This window comes from Mycetomoellerius zeteki, unplaced genomic scaffold (assembly GCF_001594055.1).
Source record: "Mycetomoellerius zeteki isolate Tzet28-1 unplaced genomic scaffold, Tzet1.0 scaffold366, whole genome shotgun sequence".
NCBI classification, from domain to species: Eukaryota; Metazoa; Arthropoda; class Insecta; order Hymenoptera; family Formicidae; genus Mycetomoellerius; species Mycetomoellerius zeteki.
The window spans coordinates 159,294-172,551 of NW_017257356.1; the positions used below are offsets into that span (position 1 = coordinate 159,294).

At 35.2% G+C, this 13,258-nt stretch overlaps 3 protein-coding genes across 5 annotated transcripts; 2 read left to right on the forward strand and 1 right to left on the reverse strand.

Annotated features, from left to right (window-relative positions):
* Positions 1 to 1,043: 1,043 nt before the first annotated feature.
* On the forward strand, positions 1,044 to 3,441 carry Sec6 (Exocyst complex component Sec6). The gene has a single exon (XM_018453138.1). It carries the CDS (start codon positions 1,085 to 1,087, stop codon positions 3,341 to 3,343), a length of 2,259 nt encoding a protein of 752 aa, XP_018308640.1. The 5' UTR covers positions 1,044 to 1,084; the 3' UTR covers positions 3,344 to 3,441.
* A 424-nt stretch (positions 3,442 to 3,865) lies between these two features.
* On the forward strand, positions 3,866 to 7,505 carry LOC108725874 (KDEL motif-containing protein 1). 3 transcript variants are annotated; one of them, XM_018453147.1, is made up of 9 exons: positions 3,866 to 3,930; positions 4,264 to 4,354; positions 4,886 to 5,120; positions 5,422 to 5,633; positions 5,692 to 5,903; positions 5,975 to 6,219; positions 6,291 to 6,525; positions 6,874 to 7,173; positions 7,254 to 7,505. In XM_018453147.1, the coding sequence occupies exons 3-9, from the start codon at positions 4,957 to 4,959 to the stop codon at positions 7,371 to 7,373; spliced, it is 1,488 nt and encodes a 495-aa protein (XP_018308649.1). In that variant the 5' UTR covers positions 3,866 to 3,930; positions 4,264 to 4,354; positions 4,886 to 4,956; the 3' UTR covers positions 7,374 to 7,505. The 3 variants fall into 3 exon arrangements, with proteins under 3 accessions (XP_018308649.1, XP_018308647.1, XP_018308650.1); XM_018453145.1 differs by having other exon boundaries at positions 4,889 to 5,120; XM_018453148.1 differs by having other exon boundaries at positions 3,898 to 3,965; positions 4,264 to 4,358; positions 4,889 to 5,120.
* Positions 7,506 to 9,354: 1,849 nt separating this feature from the next.
* Positions 9,355 to 12,723, reverse strand: LOC108725866 (extensin). Its single transcript, XM_018453136.1, has 6 exons — positions 12,199 to 12,723; positions 11,977 to 12,053; positions 11,476 to 11,557; positions 11,137 to 11,344; positions 9,761 to 10,965; positions 9,355 to 9,578 (listed from the first exon to the last, which is right to left on the reverse strand). The coding sequence occupies exons 1-6, from the start codon at positions 12,256 to 12,258 to the stop codon at positions 9,369 to 9,371; spliced, it is 1,842 nt and encodes a 613-aa protein (XP_018308638.1). The 5' UTR covers positions 12,259 to 12,723; the 3' UTR covers positions 9,355 to 9,368.
* Positions 12,724 to 13,258: the final 535 nt, after the last annotated feature.

Below are 13,258 nucleotides of genomic sequence, written 5' to 3' on the forward strand. Positions count from 1 at the left end.
AAAAAATTATTTCTTTTATATTATTCCTTTCACGCATAATAAAATTATTTCTTTTATATTATTTCTTTAACGCATAATAGAAATGTATTATTCCTTTTTTTTAACGCATTATAAAAATAATTATTCCTTTACTTAAATGCATAATGAAAATACATCATAATTTTACTTAAATATATGATGCATATATTTGCTGTCATAATATTTACGATTACATACTGCTACATTTTTACGTTTTTTAAATTTTAATCTTGGCGTGGCAAATTTTTTATACAATTTTGTACGCAAATAGTGACAATTTGGAATGTGATTTACTGGAATAGCATTAAATTTTTCTAACATAAAGTTTTGTAAATTTACATTAGGCATCATATGAAAATAAAGGCTGTAATACTCGAGGTGAGACGAAACACGTCCGCCGTCCGCCTCACCCGAGCGATCATCAAAATGTCATTCGTCAGAAACTATGAAGTTTATAGAGCTACAACTTACAGCGCCATTAGAATGAGATAGCATGATTTTTTTCTCTCTCGCACAATTTCGACGAATAATGGCGGATTTCACATGTCCAGACTCTTATTATGCGGGGTCTACAATAGAAGTCGTAGCAGTCGTAGGGTCTTAAGTCGTAGAAAATTGACCAATCACAGTTGAATATGAGAAGAATAATCAACTGTGATTGATCAATTTTCTACGACTTAAGACCCTACGACCACTACTACTTCTCTTGTAGATCCCGCATAAGGCCGGAATCAAACTAGGCATTAAAAATTGAGATTGAAAATTGAAAGATTGAAATTTGACCAATCAAAACAATAGGAGCTAAAATTCCTTTGCCCTCATTGGTCAAATTTCAATCTTCAATCTTCTAACCAATCAGCTTCTTTTTCCATTTCACTCCATTTGCGGGCACTCTATTTGCCGCAGGTGAATTTTCCTCCAGCTGTTTCCTCATTTCCGTGAAATATTCCCAGAGGAAGATTCGATTATCATTAGTTGTCACTATACTGTCATTGTACCGATTGTACGGGTATTTGAGATCTTGAATTCAGGGTTCCGATAGTTAGCTGAGCACTAATTGTCGAAAATGACGACGAACGCGGAAGATTTACAGAAGCTGGAGGAAGAGGCGGTCGCTAGGGGCACGAAGTACGTTGCGAACCTTTTGCAGCGGCCGGGCCAGCTGGAGAAGATTGACATGTACAAACGGCGGATCGCCAGGAAGAAGGCATCCGTCGAGACCATGCTAAAAACCGCGATGCAAAGCCAATTGGACGGAGTCAGGGTCGGCTTCGAGCAGCTGCAGAACTCCTTGGAAGCTATCGCCACTACCAAGGACGACCTGGACCATATTAACCAGCTGTTCAGCTCAGTTCTGAAGCTCAGCTCCAGGCTACAAGCAGTGCAGGAGGAGAATATGCGTTATTCTCAATACGTCATCGCGAAGGAGAACCTGAAGCATATATTTACTGTCCCTGAGAGCGTGGAGAAGACGAAACAGTGGATAAACGAAGGTAAGCTGCTGCACGCGCATCAGAGTCTGATGGATCTCGAAACTTCCAGGGACGAGTTGTTGTATGAGCTTCACAAATTGCCGAATCAATCGCCGGCCGACACGGTTATGCTAAAGGCTTATTTTGAGGACGTGGAAATGCTTTCACAGCTTATGGAGAAGCAAATAAGACTGGTGTTGAGTCGTACTTTAAACACAGTCAGGAAGGAACCTACTGTCATAGTGACACCTTTAAGAATTATAGAGAGGGAGGAAAAAGCAGATCAGTTTGCCATTCAAAGACACAAGCAGAGTGGATTTATGGCGCCAGGTAGACCCAAGAGATGGAAGGAGATGGCGATGAAGGTGCTGGAAAAGTCAGTTGCCAACAGAATCGAGGGGACTCAAGTCGAGGAGAGAGCTGACAACAAAATGTGGCTTGTGAGGTATCTGGAACTTACGAGACTTCTGATCCTTGAGGATTTGAGAGTGGTTAAAACTCTGTGCAAACCTTGCTTTCCACCCTGGTACGATATAGTAAGTACTTTTGTTAAAATGTATCATACGAGTCTATCTCAGCATTTAAAGGACATAATTGCCGGTGGACTGGAAGGAAACGAATATGTTTCTCTATTGGCATGGATTATGAATACTTATACAGGGTCGGAGTTGATGCAACATCCTGAATTAAACATTGATACGTCCGATATAGGCCCGCTGCTTACTCCCGAGATGATAAATGATCTTCAGGAGAAGTACCTGCGAAATATGTGTCAGAATTACGAGGATTGGATGAGAAAAACGTTGGAAACAGAGAAGCTCGATTGGAGGAGCGGTGTCCTGCCTGACAGTAGCACCCAGGAGCTATATTATCACACTGCCGCGCCGGTTATCATATTCCAAATGATTGATCAAAATCTTCAAGTTGCAAAAACCATCAGCTCTGACTTGACGGCGCAAGCCTTGATTCTGTGTATTGAGCAGGTGATCAAATATGGATCTATATATAGACAAGCAATACTAGAATTTAAAACAAAGCATTTCGAGGACAGAAGCCAGGTACCTTACTTCACTCATCATATGATCACGATAGTCAATAACTGCATACAGTTTACCGAGTTGGCGCAGCAGATGAAGCAGCTTTACTGGGTGCCCAATACTACTGGTGACGTCACAGTGAAATTCGAGAGTCTCTTGACGAATTATCAATACCTAAGAAACGAAGCTGCAGCTATTCTATTGCAAGAATCTTTCTTGGATCTGGAGCTGCACTTCCAAGATTTAATCACGCCTAAGTGGCTATCATCGCCCATTCCGGTGGAGACCATCTGCGTCACTTTAGAGGATTACTTTCAGGATTACAATCACCTGAGTCCCAAGAACTTTGAGTATGTCATCACCGAGGCACAGAATCTTATCGCGAAGCGTTACATATCCGCGATGTTACAGAGAAAGATCTCTCTGAAGACCTATGACGAGTGCCTAACGTGCACGTCAAAAATAATGACGGAGGCGGACAAACTGAAGAACTTTTTCGACAGAATCGCGCCAAAGGTCGGGAACTTCAATTCGCCATTTGAGATAATAAAACGCCTCGCTGAAGTGCTGAGGTGCGAGGACGCGGAGATACTCTCTCTCGATTTACACTCGTTGGTCGAGAAGTATCCCGACATGACGGAGGATCATCTCATCAGATTGCTTGGCCTGAGAGGTGACATATCGCGAGCGGAAGCGCGAGGAAAGGTCTCATACATCATGGAGGCTCAACGAAATCGGAAGCCCGTACAATCCATGACAAACAGCATATTCAAGCAGATAGTTATACAGGATAGCTTCCTTGGCTGGAAGCCTTGAGATTGGAAGAATCTGTACGAGGCAAAAATATGGAACACAAATGGTTCTTCTATGTAGCGCCATACTATTTTTGCAAATCAACTGTTTCTTTTATACAACAGCGAATAATATAATATAATGCTGTAATATAAGTATTTTAATTCATCGATTGAATAATTAATCACACTATGTGCAAATGTAACTTTACTCTATAAAAGCTACATTTATGCATAATGCAATCGATCAATAGATGAATTAAAAAACAAATACTTGTACAAATTTGTTGACATTTAATTATAGAATTATATATAATTAATTCTGCGATTTATACATATAAAAACTCAACGCTTTATTTATATGAAATATTTATGAAAGAGTAACCTGATCGAAACTGAATTGTATATTCATAGGTATTATATACATGAATATAATATATCCAATACATGAAATATTTTTTAATTTATAAATGTTACTAATATATATACTTCAGTATTAACAAGTCTCTGCCAGTAAATTTTCTTTTCTGCTAACCTAAAAAACTGTCGTATCCAACATTCATTCCCGTAACAGCTAAGCATTATTCTGAGATCGCATGCAGATATAAATCTGTCAGAAATAATTTCGTGATATTGTTTAATTATTTGTAATTAGATTTCTCGTTTAACACTGTATGCAATAAATTATAAAATTTCAAAGAATTTCATAGAAATATCAAATAGAAATTGTGTTTAATATCACAAACGAATTTTTATGTGTAGATATGCCTATATACTTGTAAATAAATATAAAGAACTTTTTGACTATATTTTTAACCGTCAAAGGCGAATTGATCAGTCAATTCTATTGAGTTATTAATAAATTGAGATAAATGATTGCATTCAATAGAGAATGTTTACTTTTTGTTAAAAGTTTCCTTCGCGCTAATTGGATTATACTTTTAGATCTAGAGGAATAGCCCTATCTCGGCGAAGAGAACTTTTGATCGTTGCAAAACGATCAGTTCAAACAATTGTTTACATTTTAGGACTTCAGGTAAGTAATATTAAGTTTGAAAAACAAGCACGATGGTGTAATGAATCGTTGCATTACGACTTTCTGTGTTTGTGCATAATTAATAAATGGATAATTAAAATGTCAATTTCATAGGAAAATATGACCATAACCTTTTCTCGGTAAAAAATTCTTATATCTCGTATTTAAAAAAATTTTTCAAATTTAAATTTATGAAGATTTCTGAAAAAATACCTTAAACTTCTTCAGATTTCATAAGTTTTTTTCGGAAATTATATAGAATAAGAAATCGTAGAATATTTCAGAATTCACAAGATATATAAAGAATTCCAGAAAAAAATTAAATTTTTTTCAGCACTTTTAAAAAAGGTTCCAATTTGTATAAAAATTTCAAGAAATTTTGTAAAAAGTTATTAAATTATGCAGAAATTCTAAAAAATTCTGAAGTGTATAATATAAAAGTTTCTGAATATATGAAGAATTCAAAAATTGTTATCTATCAAGTTATGATCAGTTTTTAGAAAAAAACGACGAATTATCAATTTTTTTCAGCAGCAGAGACACTGCTAACTAAGGCGAGAGAATATACATTATTGTGTTTGTCTAAATATTTGCAACAAGCAATGAGGGTAACAACATTCTTGGTGTTGCTTATTTGTACGGGAGCAAGAAACGCTGATATAGATCCATTGAAAACAATTATTTGGGGCCCAGGACTGAAACCAGCAGAAGTTACGATGCGTGCAAGATATTTCTTTTTGCAACTCGTCGATTTGCATGGAGGAAAGTTAGTATCAAACAATTTTATATTATAGATTAATAATGAAACAAGAATATTCAAGATTTATGAAAATGACGAACAGTATTTATTTAAAAAATCCCAAGAAGGGATTATTTTTATATAATATTCTGAGATTTACACAATCGCATAATAAAAGCTGAATAAAGAATAATTAGATGAAATGATTTTAGCTTCTAGAAGGCAAATTATATATATATATATATCTACAAATAATATTTCTATAAGTTATTTAATGCATGATGTGTATGATAGTATTATATTGTCTTATATTATATTATATTTTTAGTTTAACAAAATCTCCTGGTGAGAATATAATTACTGGACAAGTATACGGACAATCCTTTAATGGTGCATCGTGCCGTGTATGGACTCAAATCTTTGACTGCAAAGATGGAAGTTTTATTATGCGCTACAAAGTTTTTAATACCTGTTTTAATGTTAAAATTAAAGTGAAAATTAAAGAAAAAGAGTTACTAGTATCCCATTCAAAGATCAAAGGTATAGGTATCTTTGTTTATTGTAGAATTTTATATTATCTAACAAAAACTGTGTTTAGATCCTGTTTATGAGGAAGAATGTTACTGTCCGAATCCATCAATCACTAACTGGTTGGATCATTATCAGTGTCAACAAAATTACACTCAAATACATCGTGATCTATCTCCTTTTTCAAATATTGATTTTGATAAAGTACGTCAAAGCATTATCAAAAGATATGATCGACCAACCAGTGTCAGCATTTGTCATTATATATTGAAATCTAACAGAGTAAATATCATTTTATGTTACCGACTTGTAATTTATGATTTTTTATAAATGTTGACTCTAAATTAAACTAGATTTACAGACAATGTTATGGTCAGTACGTTGGCTTCAAAATATTTATGGATGCTATATTGCTATCACTCGCACGCAAAGTGACGCTGCCAGATATTGAATTCTTCGTAAATTTGGGCGACTGGCCACTTGTTCCTGATTCGGGACCACTTTACCCTATTTTTTCATGGTGCGGATCTGAAAGTACGAAAGATATTGTTATGCCTACATACGATATCACAGAATCATCTCTAGAAGCGATGGGAAGGTATAACATGCCTTAATAATGCTAATAATTTAAGTTATTGTTTTATTTGCAATGATATGCCTAAAAAACAGGGTAATGTTAGACACGCTCTCCGTACAAGGTAATGGACTGCCATGGGAGTACAAGACTGAGCAATTATTTTGGCGTGGACGTGATGCCAGAAGGGAACGCCTTGACTTAATAGATATTTCAAGAAAACATCCGGAACTCTTCAATGTATCCATTACTAATTTTTTCTTCTTTAGGGACGAAATAGATAAATATGGACCTGCACAAAATCATGTATCATTTTTTAATTTTTTTAAGGTAATAAAAGCCGAGTTTTTCTGTAAATAAATAAAACTAACAATAAGACAAGTTTTTAATGAACATTTTCGAAGTTACATATATACTTTTAGAAATAACTACAACATTATTCTAATCTCGTGTCATCTGATGTAAGCACAAAGCATGCCCATAAAATTTGAAACACATTCTGTGATATTATCGAATTTTTTTGGTTCTTCAAGATACATGTTAACTTTGAAATTGTGCTATATACAAGTTTTAAAAAATATAGATAATATGTAACATTAAGTAACGTTTATTATTAGGAAAAAATAACAAAATTTTATTCATATTGGCATTTTTTTTTATATTGATTTTTTTTCATAGTACAAATATCAATTGAATATTGATGGCACAGTAGCAGCTTATCGATTCCCATATTTACTTGCTGGAGATTCTTTGGTGTTTAAGCAAGAATCCAAGTATTATGAATTTTTTTATAAAGATCTTACACCTGGATTACATTATGTACCTGTGAAAAGTGACCTGTCGGACCTTGTCGAAAAGATTATGTGGGCAAAGGAGCATGATGAGGATGGATTGAGAATTGTTAAATCTGCCAGACAATTTACCAGGGATAATTTATTACCACGTGATATATTATGTTACTATACAGTTTTATTTCATGTATGGGAAAAAGTTCTATTTTATATATTTTTCTTGAGTATATATATCTTTGTCAAATAATACAATTTTTTATATTTCAGGAATGGAGTAAACGCTTAAAGAGTAAAGTTGAAGTATTAAATAACATGGAAGAAGTACCACAACCTAGTCATTCTTGTCAGTGTCATTTTCAGAATTCAAACCTTCGAGAGGAATTGTAGTTTTTAACATCTTTTTTAACATTATTTTTTTATGATTTATTTATATAATGAAATTTAACAGATTCACATTGCCATACATGTATCATCTATTATGGGTGTACACAAATGCACAATCTGTTTACTAAGATTTTATAACTAATTGCTTATGTCAAAAATAAAAAGAAACATGAGTCTAAACTTGAAAAACAAGATAGTTGTCTAATATTTAATAATTTTTTCTTTTACAATGCTTGTATTATACAACCTGTTAGCTATTTTTCTATATATATCATTTAATATATTTTTTATTTATTTAATCTAATGTTATGTCGCGAGAATTTGAATAAGATACATCATTTGTACAATTATTAACATCTTTTTCGAAAAATATTTATGGGATAAATACAAGGCGAGATTTGTGATATTCTCTCTTCAATTGTATCGCGAATTCTACTGCAAATAATATTTAATGTGGAAAATTTATATTCACATTCATTTTGGAAATTAAATATTTCCTTATCAATTAAGAGCAATATAAATAAAGAATAAACATTTATATATACTCTTACATGGTATTTGTACCATTGCATATATAGTTACATAATTCTTTGACTTTCAATTTGTTTATGCTTAATAAAAAATTACATATATATTTGTGATAAAAATATAATTTGATGTTTATCATCTTTAATATACGCAAAATAATAAAAGTAAACATAAAAAATTTAATGAAGAAATTTAATGCAATAAGTCTGACAAATATCTATATTATTTTCTACTTTGTAAAAATAAAACAAATTATACAAAAACCTAATAGTGTTCTTATATTCTATAATTTATGCTTTTCGTGTTAGAAGTTTTGCCACAAGAGTTAAAAGCCATTTGGAATATTTTGGCATATTTATTTCACCGAGATCTATATCTAATAATAATAATAATAATAATAATAAAATTTGCTATTCTGACGTAGTATATACGCACATAATGTAAAACAAAATTATACATAAATTATTTATACCACCACATATTGAAAAATATATGTATGTATATAAATGCTGAAGATTAAAAGAATTGTAAATAATGTAGATCCAACTAAGAGTTCTTTTTTATGGAACATCTATAATTTATATATAATTTTGTCCTAAATTTTTTCTTATTATCAATCTAATGCATAAGATGAAATCAAATTAAATTCTTTACACAATTCATTTTTAAATTTAATCTCATTCTTTGTTGAACCTTCTAAAATGTTCATATGAATATTCAAAATGGTAAATCTTCAGATTAGGGACCCCTCCCCCTAATGACCTTGATTTTGACATATGTTGTCAATGTCATGACCCCGAGTGACTTCCAACAAGTTTTAGCCATCACTCGTTATTTGTTACAAAGTTAATAACAAAAAAAGTTCATCAATAAAACCTAACTTTTGGACATAATTATGCTCTGATGAAACAAATTCCCTGCTTTAACAACGCAAAATATTTTATATAATTATATAATTTAACAAAAGAAGTTTAAAAAAGTAACATTTCAAGTCTCATTTCAATACAATTTTTGGACATACGGTATATCTTCTATTAGTGTATACAAAACATAACTTTTCAAACAAAATAAGGTCTATTCCACATCGTCCGTACAATTTATAGAGGTACACACGTTTAGAACTTCTGTTTTATATAACAGAAAAGAGATTATTTTTTAAACTTTTTTGTTAATAACTTTTTAACGAATAACGAGCGACAGCTAAAACTTGTTGGTCACTCGGGGTCATGACAATATATGTCAAGGTCGAGGTCATTGGGGGGGATCTCCTAATCTGAAGATTTATCTTCAAAATACTTAAATATTATGAATATTGTATAATATAGATATTCATAATATCCAAATAAATATTGTAATTTACATTATGAAAGTACGTACTCATACAATAAAATAACTAAAAATGTAAACAAAAATATTTTCAATATCCATAATAATCTAAATTTTATGTAAATTTGGGAGTTATTGATGTATTTATTGTGTGGGTGGCTGATAACCGTAACCTCCATATTGATTAGGTGGAGGTGGTCCTTGTGGTCCAGGTGGAGGAGGCATGTGGCCACCAGGTGGTCGTGGTGGATATTGTGGATATCCTTGCCCTGCAGGTGGTGGAGGATAACTTTGAGGAGGATATTGAGGATGCCCATAGTGTTGTCCCCCTTGTGGTGGATGAGGACTATAAATCTGCAATTCAGAATGCTCTCAATAATTTTCAATATATTAGTAATAAATTTATGTTTTATCTTTTTCCACATGTATTATATATATATATATATATACACACATATTACACAATTGCCATGAAACAATCGAACAATTCAAAACTAATCATCTATGTCAATATAGCCAAGGTACTCGAACAATACCTGTGGTTGTCCTCCTGGAGTCGGTGGAACATATGTCTGCGTAGTAGTCGGCCCATAGGCAGGTTGTTGTTGAGGGCCTGGTGGTGGAGCGGGACCTTGTGGTGGACCAGATGGAGGTTGAAATCCACTCGGAGCTGGACTCTGAGACGGTTGCTGTTGCGTCTGCGGAGCTGTTTGCGACTGTTGCTGAGATTGTTGCGGTGGCTGGTGCGGTGATTGATGCGGTGGTTGGTGGGATGACTGATGAGTTGGTTGGTGAGGTGGCTGATGCGGAGTGTGCGGTGGTTGATGCGGTGACTGAGTGTGCGGTGGCGGTGGATGCGGGGGATGCGACGTCGGATGTGGTGTTTGATGAACGGGATATCCAGAGGAAGCCGGTGGCACCGGGGGTGCATAGCTTCCGCCCTGTGATGTTGGTGGCGGACCGCTATTCGGCGGATATGTCTGCGTCGAGGCAGATGGTGTGCTTGTCGGTTGACTGCTTTGGGCGTAAGTATTGCTGCTCGCAGAGGAGGTGCTAAATGGCGGAGATGTAGAGGCGGGACCGTACTGCGTCGCGCCAGGACCTGGACTTGGTTGGCTAACATAATTAGGCTGCGGACCCGCGTTTTGCTGCGACCCAGGTTGCGGGGGTTGAGTCGCGCTAGTTGTCGGAGGTGGTGGATAATTTTGCGGTGGGACATTGTTCGCGTATGTCTGTGAGGAAGGAGGGGGATAACTTCCGGGTTGTCCAGCAGCGTATGCGTTTTGAGGTGGCGCTTGGGACGGAGGCTGCTGATAATTTGGTTGTGGACTAGGACTGCCATATTGTCCTGGTTGTTGTTGTTGACTACCTGATGAGAAATTCTGTTGTGAGGCATTTGAAGGTGGATAACCTTGCTGATTTGGCGGCGGTGGTCCATATCCTGAAGGTGGCTGAGCTGTGCCCGGTGGTGGATAACCACCTGGTTGTGGACCATAACTGTTTACTGTAGTTGGAGGACCATAATTTGGCTGCGTCGCTGCATTATATCCTTGCTGTTGAGAAGCGTTTGGCGGTCCATATTGGTTTGGTTGACCAGGAGTATATGCAGATCCTTGTGGACCTTGGTAGTTTGAGCCAGGATTCTGACCAGTGTATTGAGCAGGATAACCTTGTTGAGAAGGTTGCTGAGGATAACCTTGTGGACCTCTATATTGCTGTGGACCTGGTGCAGTTGGAGGTCCTATAAATATTAAAAGATTAAAATATTCAATAATCTGTAGAGCTAATAAAGTCATAATTATGCTTCAGATTAAATTTTTTTGACATGTAATTATAATTTAATATAAATTTAAATTAGAATAAGATTTCTCTCAATATATATAGAGAAAATTCAAATTAGAAAATAACATACTATTTATGGTAGGCCCTTGGCCAGGCATCACAGGCCCACGATAACCTTGTGCCATTGGTTGACCTTGATTAAATGTCGTCATTGGCATTGTTGGCTGCGTATTTGGTGGCATTTCTCCTCCAGGACCAGTTGCACCACCTGGACCACTTGGAAGCCCTTGTGGATTCATCATAGCATGTTGAGGACCATTAGGAATACCTTGAGGTAGCTTGAAACCAAAAGATAATTAATTAAATTTTGCTATTCTTTATGAAAATTTTATTCAACATAACAATTTTGTTGAATTGAATGTACTTTATTATGTTCCATGTTGTTTATTCTATTAGATCTGCTACTTACAGGTAATAAAGTCTGAAGATTCTGGTTTACATCAGCGATAGATGCTAGATATACCAAGTTGCGATGCAGCATTTGCTGGTACCTGAAAGTTAAAATTAATAAGTTTATAAATTGACTTAACAAAAGTTATTAAACAATCTTCTTAGATATACACTTGACACTTTATATATATATATATATATATAATTGAAAAATAACTTGGTATGAGATTAAGATTGTCATCTGAATCATAAAAAAAATATTTTCATTCTTACTGCATAATATCACTTCACAAGAAACATTTCTCAATGGAATAAAAAAGGAGACACATAATATACATTGAAATATTAAGATCCAATTGCACCAACATTATTTTGACTTTAAGTAAAGTTTAAAAATCTCTTTCTCTTTTTTAAAGCTGATAGAGGAACAGAAAAGGAGAGTTTAAGCCTTGCTTAAAATTAAAGTAACGTTGGTGTAATCAGACCTAAGAAACATAAAATCATTGCACTGATCACTTACTGTACGCATTCCTGTGCTTTGCCCTTGTTTTGATACTCCTGAATCATTTGTATAAGTTGGCTATTCTCATCGAGCATCTAAAAAAAAAACGTGATAAACACATACATGTACATAGTTATACTTACAACTTTAACCATGTTTCATATCTCAACTTTCAGTCATAAATGGCTCGTAATAGCCATAATTTTTTTTTTTTTGCGAAGCTGCAATCAACTCCTTTACCTTTTGTATCTGGGCAGGATTTGGAGGTGGCCTGCCGCGTTGTGCGAAGGTCACCGACATTTTCGAAGCGACAACTCACGAATCGTCTCAACGTTAAAGAGCTTTCACCGAAACCGGTAATCGAGGAGAGTAATCTTCCGTCACGTCGCGCTATTGTGAAGAGCTACCTGGAAATATCTCAAAGGAGCGCGGTACGTCCATCTTCGTCGTATTTCCCAAATATGTTCCCACGGTGTCCGAAGCACGAGATTATTCGCGCGGGACCACCGGGAATGTCGCAATCGTTTTTTCAAACTCAATCCTCGTGTTATGTACACGCGAGACGTATATAAATATGTATATATATATATATGTATATATGTACGTCTAACCACAAACTAGTCGTGCGTATTGGTGCGTATAACGTATTTTTGCCGTAACTGACGCGTGTGGCAATTATCGTCAATTACCTCGTGAAGTGTATGCAGTTTCGGAGTTAGATAAGACGAGAGATTGGACAGTACACGAGAGAAACAGAAAGCTTAGGAGAGCAACGCCACCAACGGCAGATATCCGAGCTCGCGGCTAATCGACTCTCTTTCGGATATAATGGCTGCGTTCAGCAGAACGTTTGTTTTGCAACTGTTGGAAGTTTCCTTCGCGCTAATTGGATCATACTTTTAGATCTAGAAGAATGGTCCTATCTCAGCAGACAATCATAAAACGGTTGCAAAACTGTTGAGTCTGCTGAACGCAGCCAATGGCTGCGTTCAGCAGAACGTTTATTTTGCAACTGTTGTAAGTTTCCTTCGCGCTGATTGGATCATACTTTTAGATCTAGAAGAATGGTCCTATCTCAGCAGACAATCATAAAACGGTTGCGAAACTGTTGAGTCTGCTGAACGCAACCAATGGCTGCGTTCAGCAGAGAAAGCAGCTTTGCAACTGTTGTAAAATTCTTCAATATGATTGGTTTATACATTTAGATCTATAAGGAATCAAAAGCAAGAATCAATCATATTGAAGAATTTTACAACAGTTGCAAAGCAGCTTTCTTTGCTGAACGCAGCTAATGGCTGCG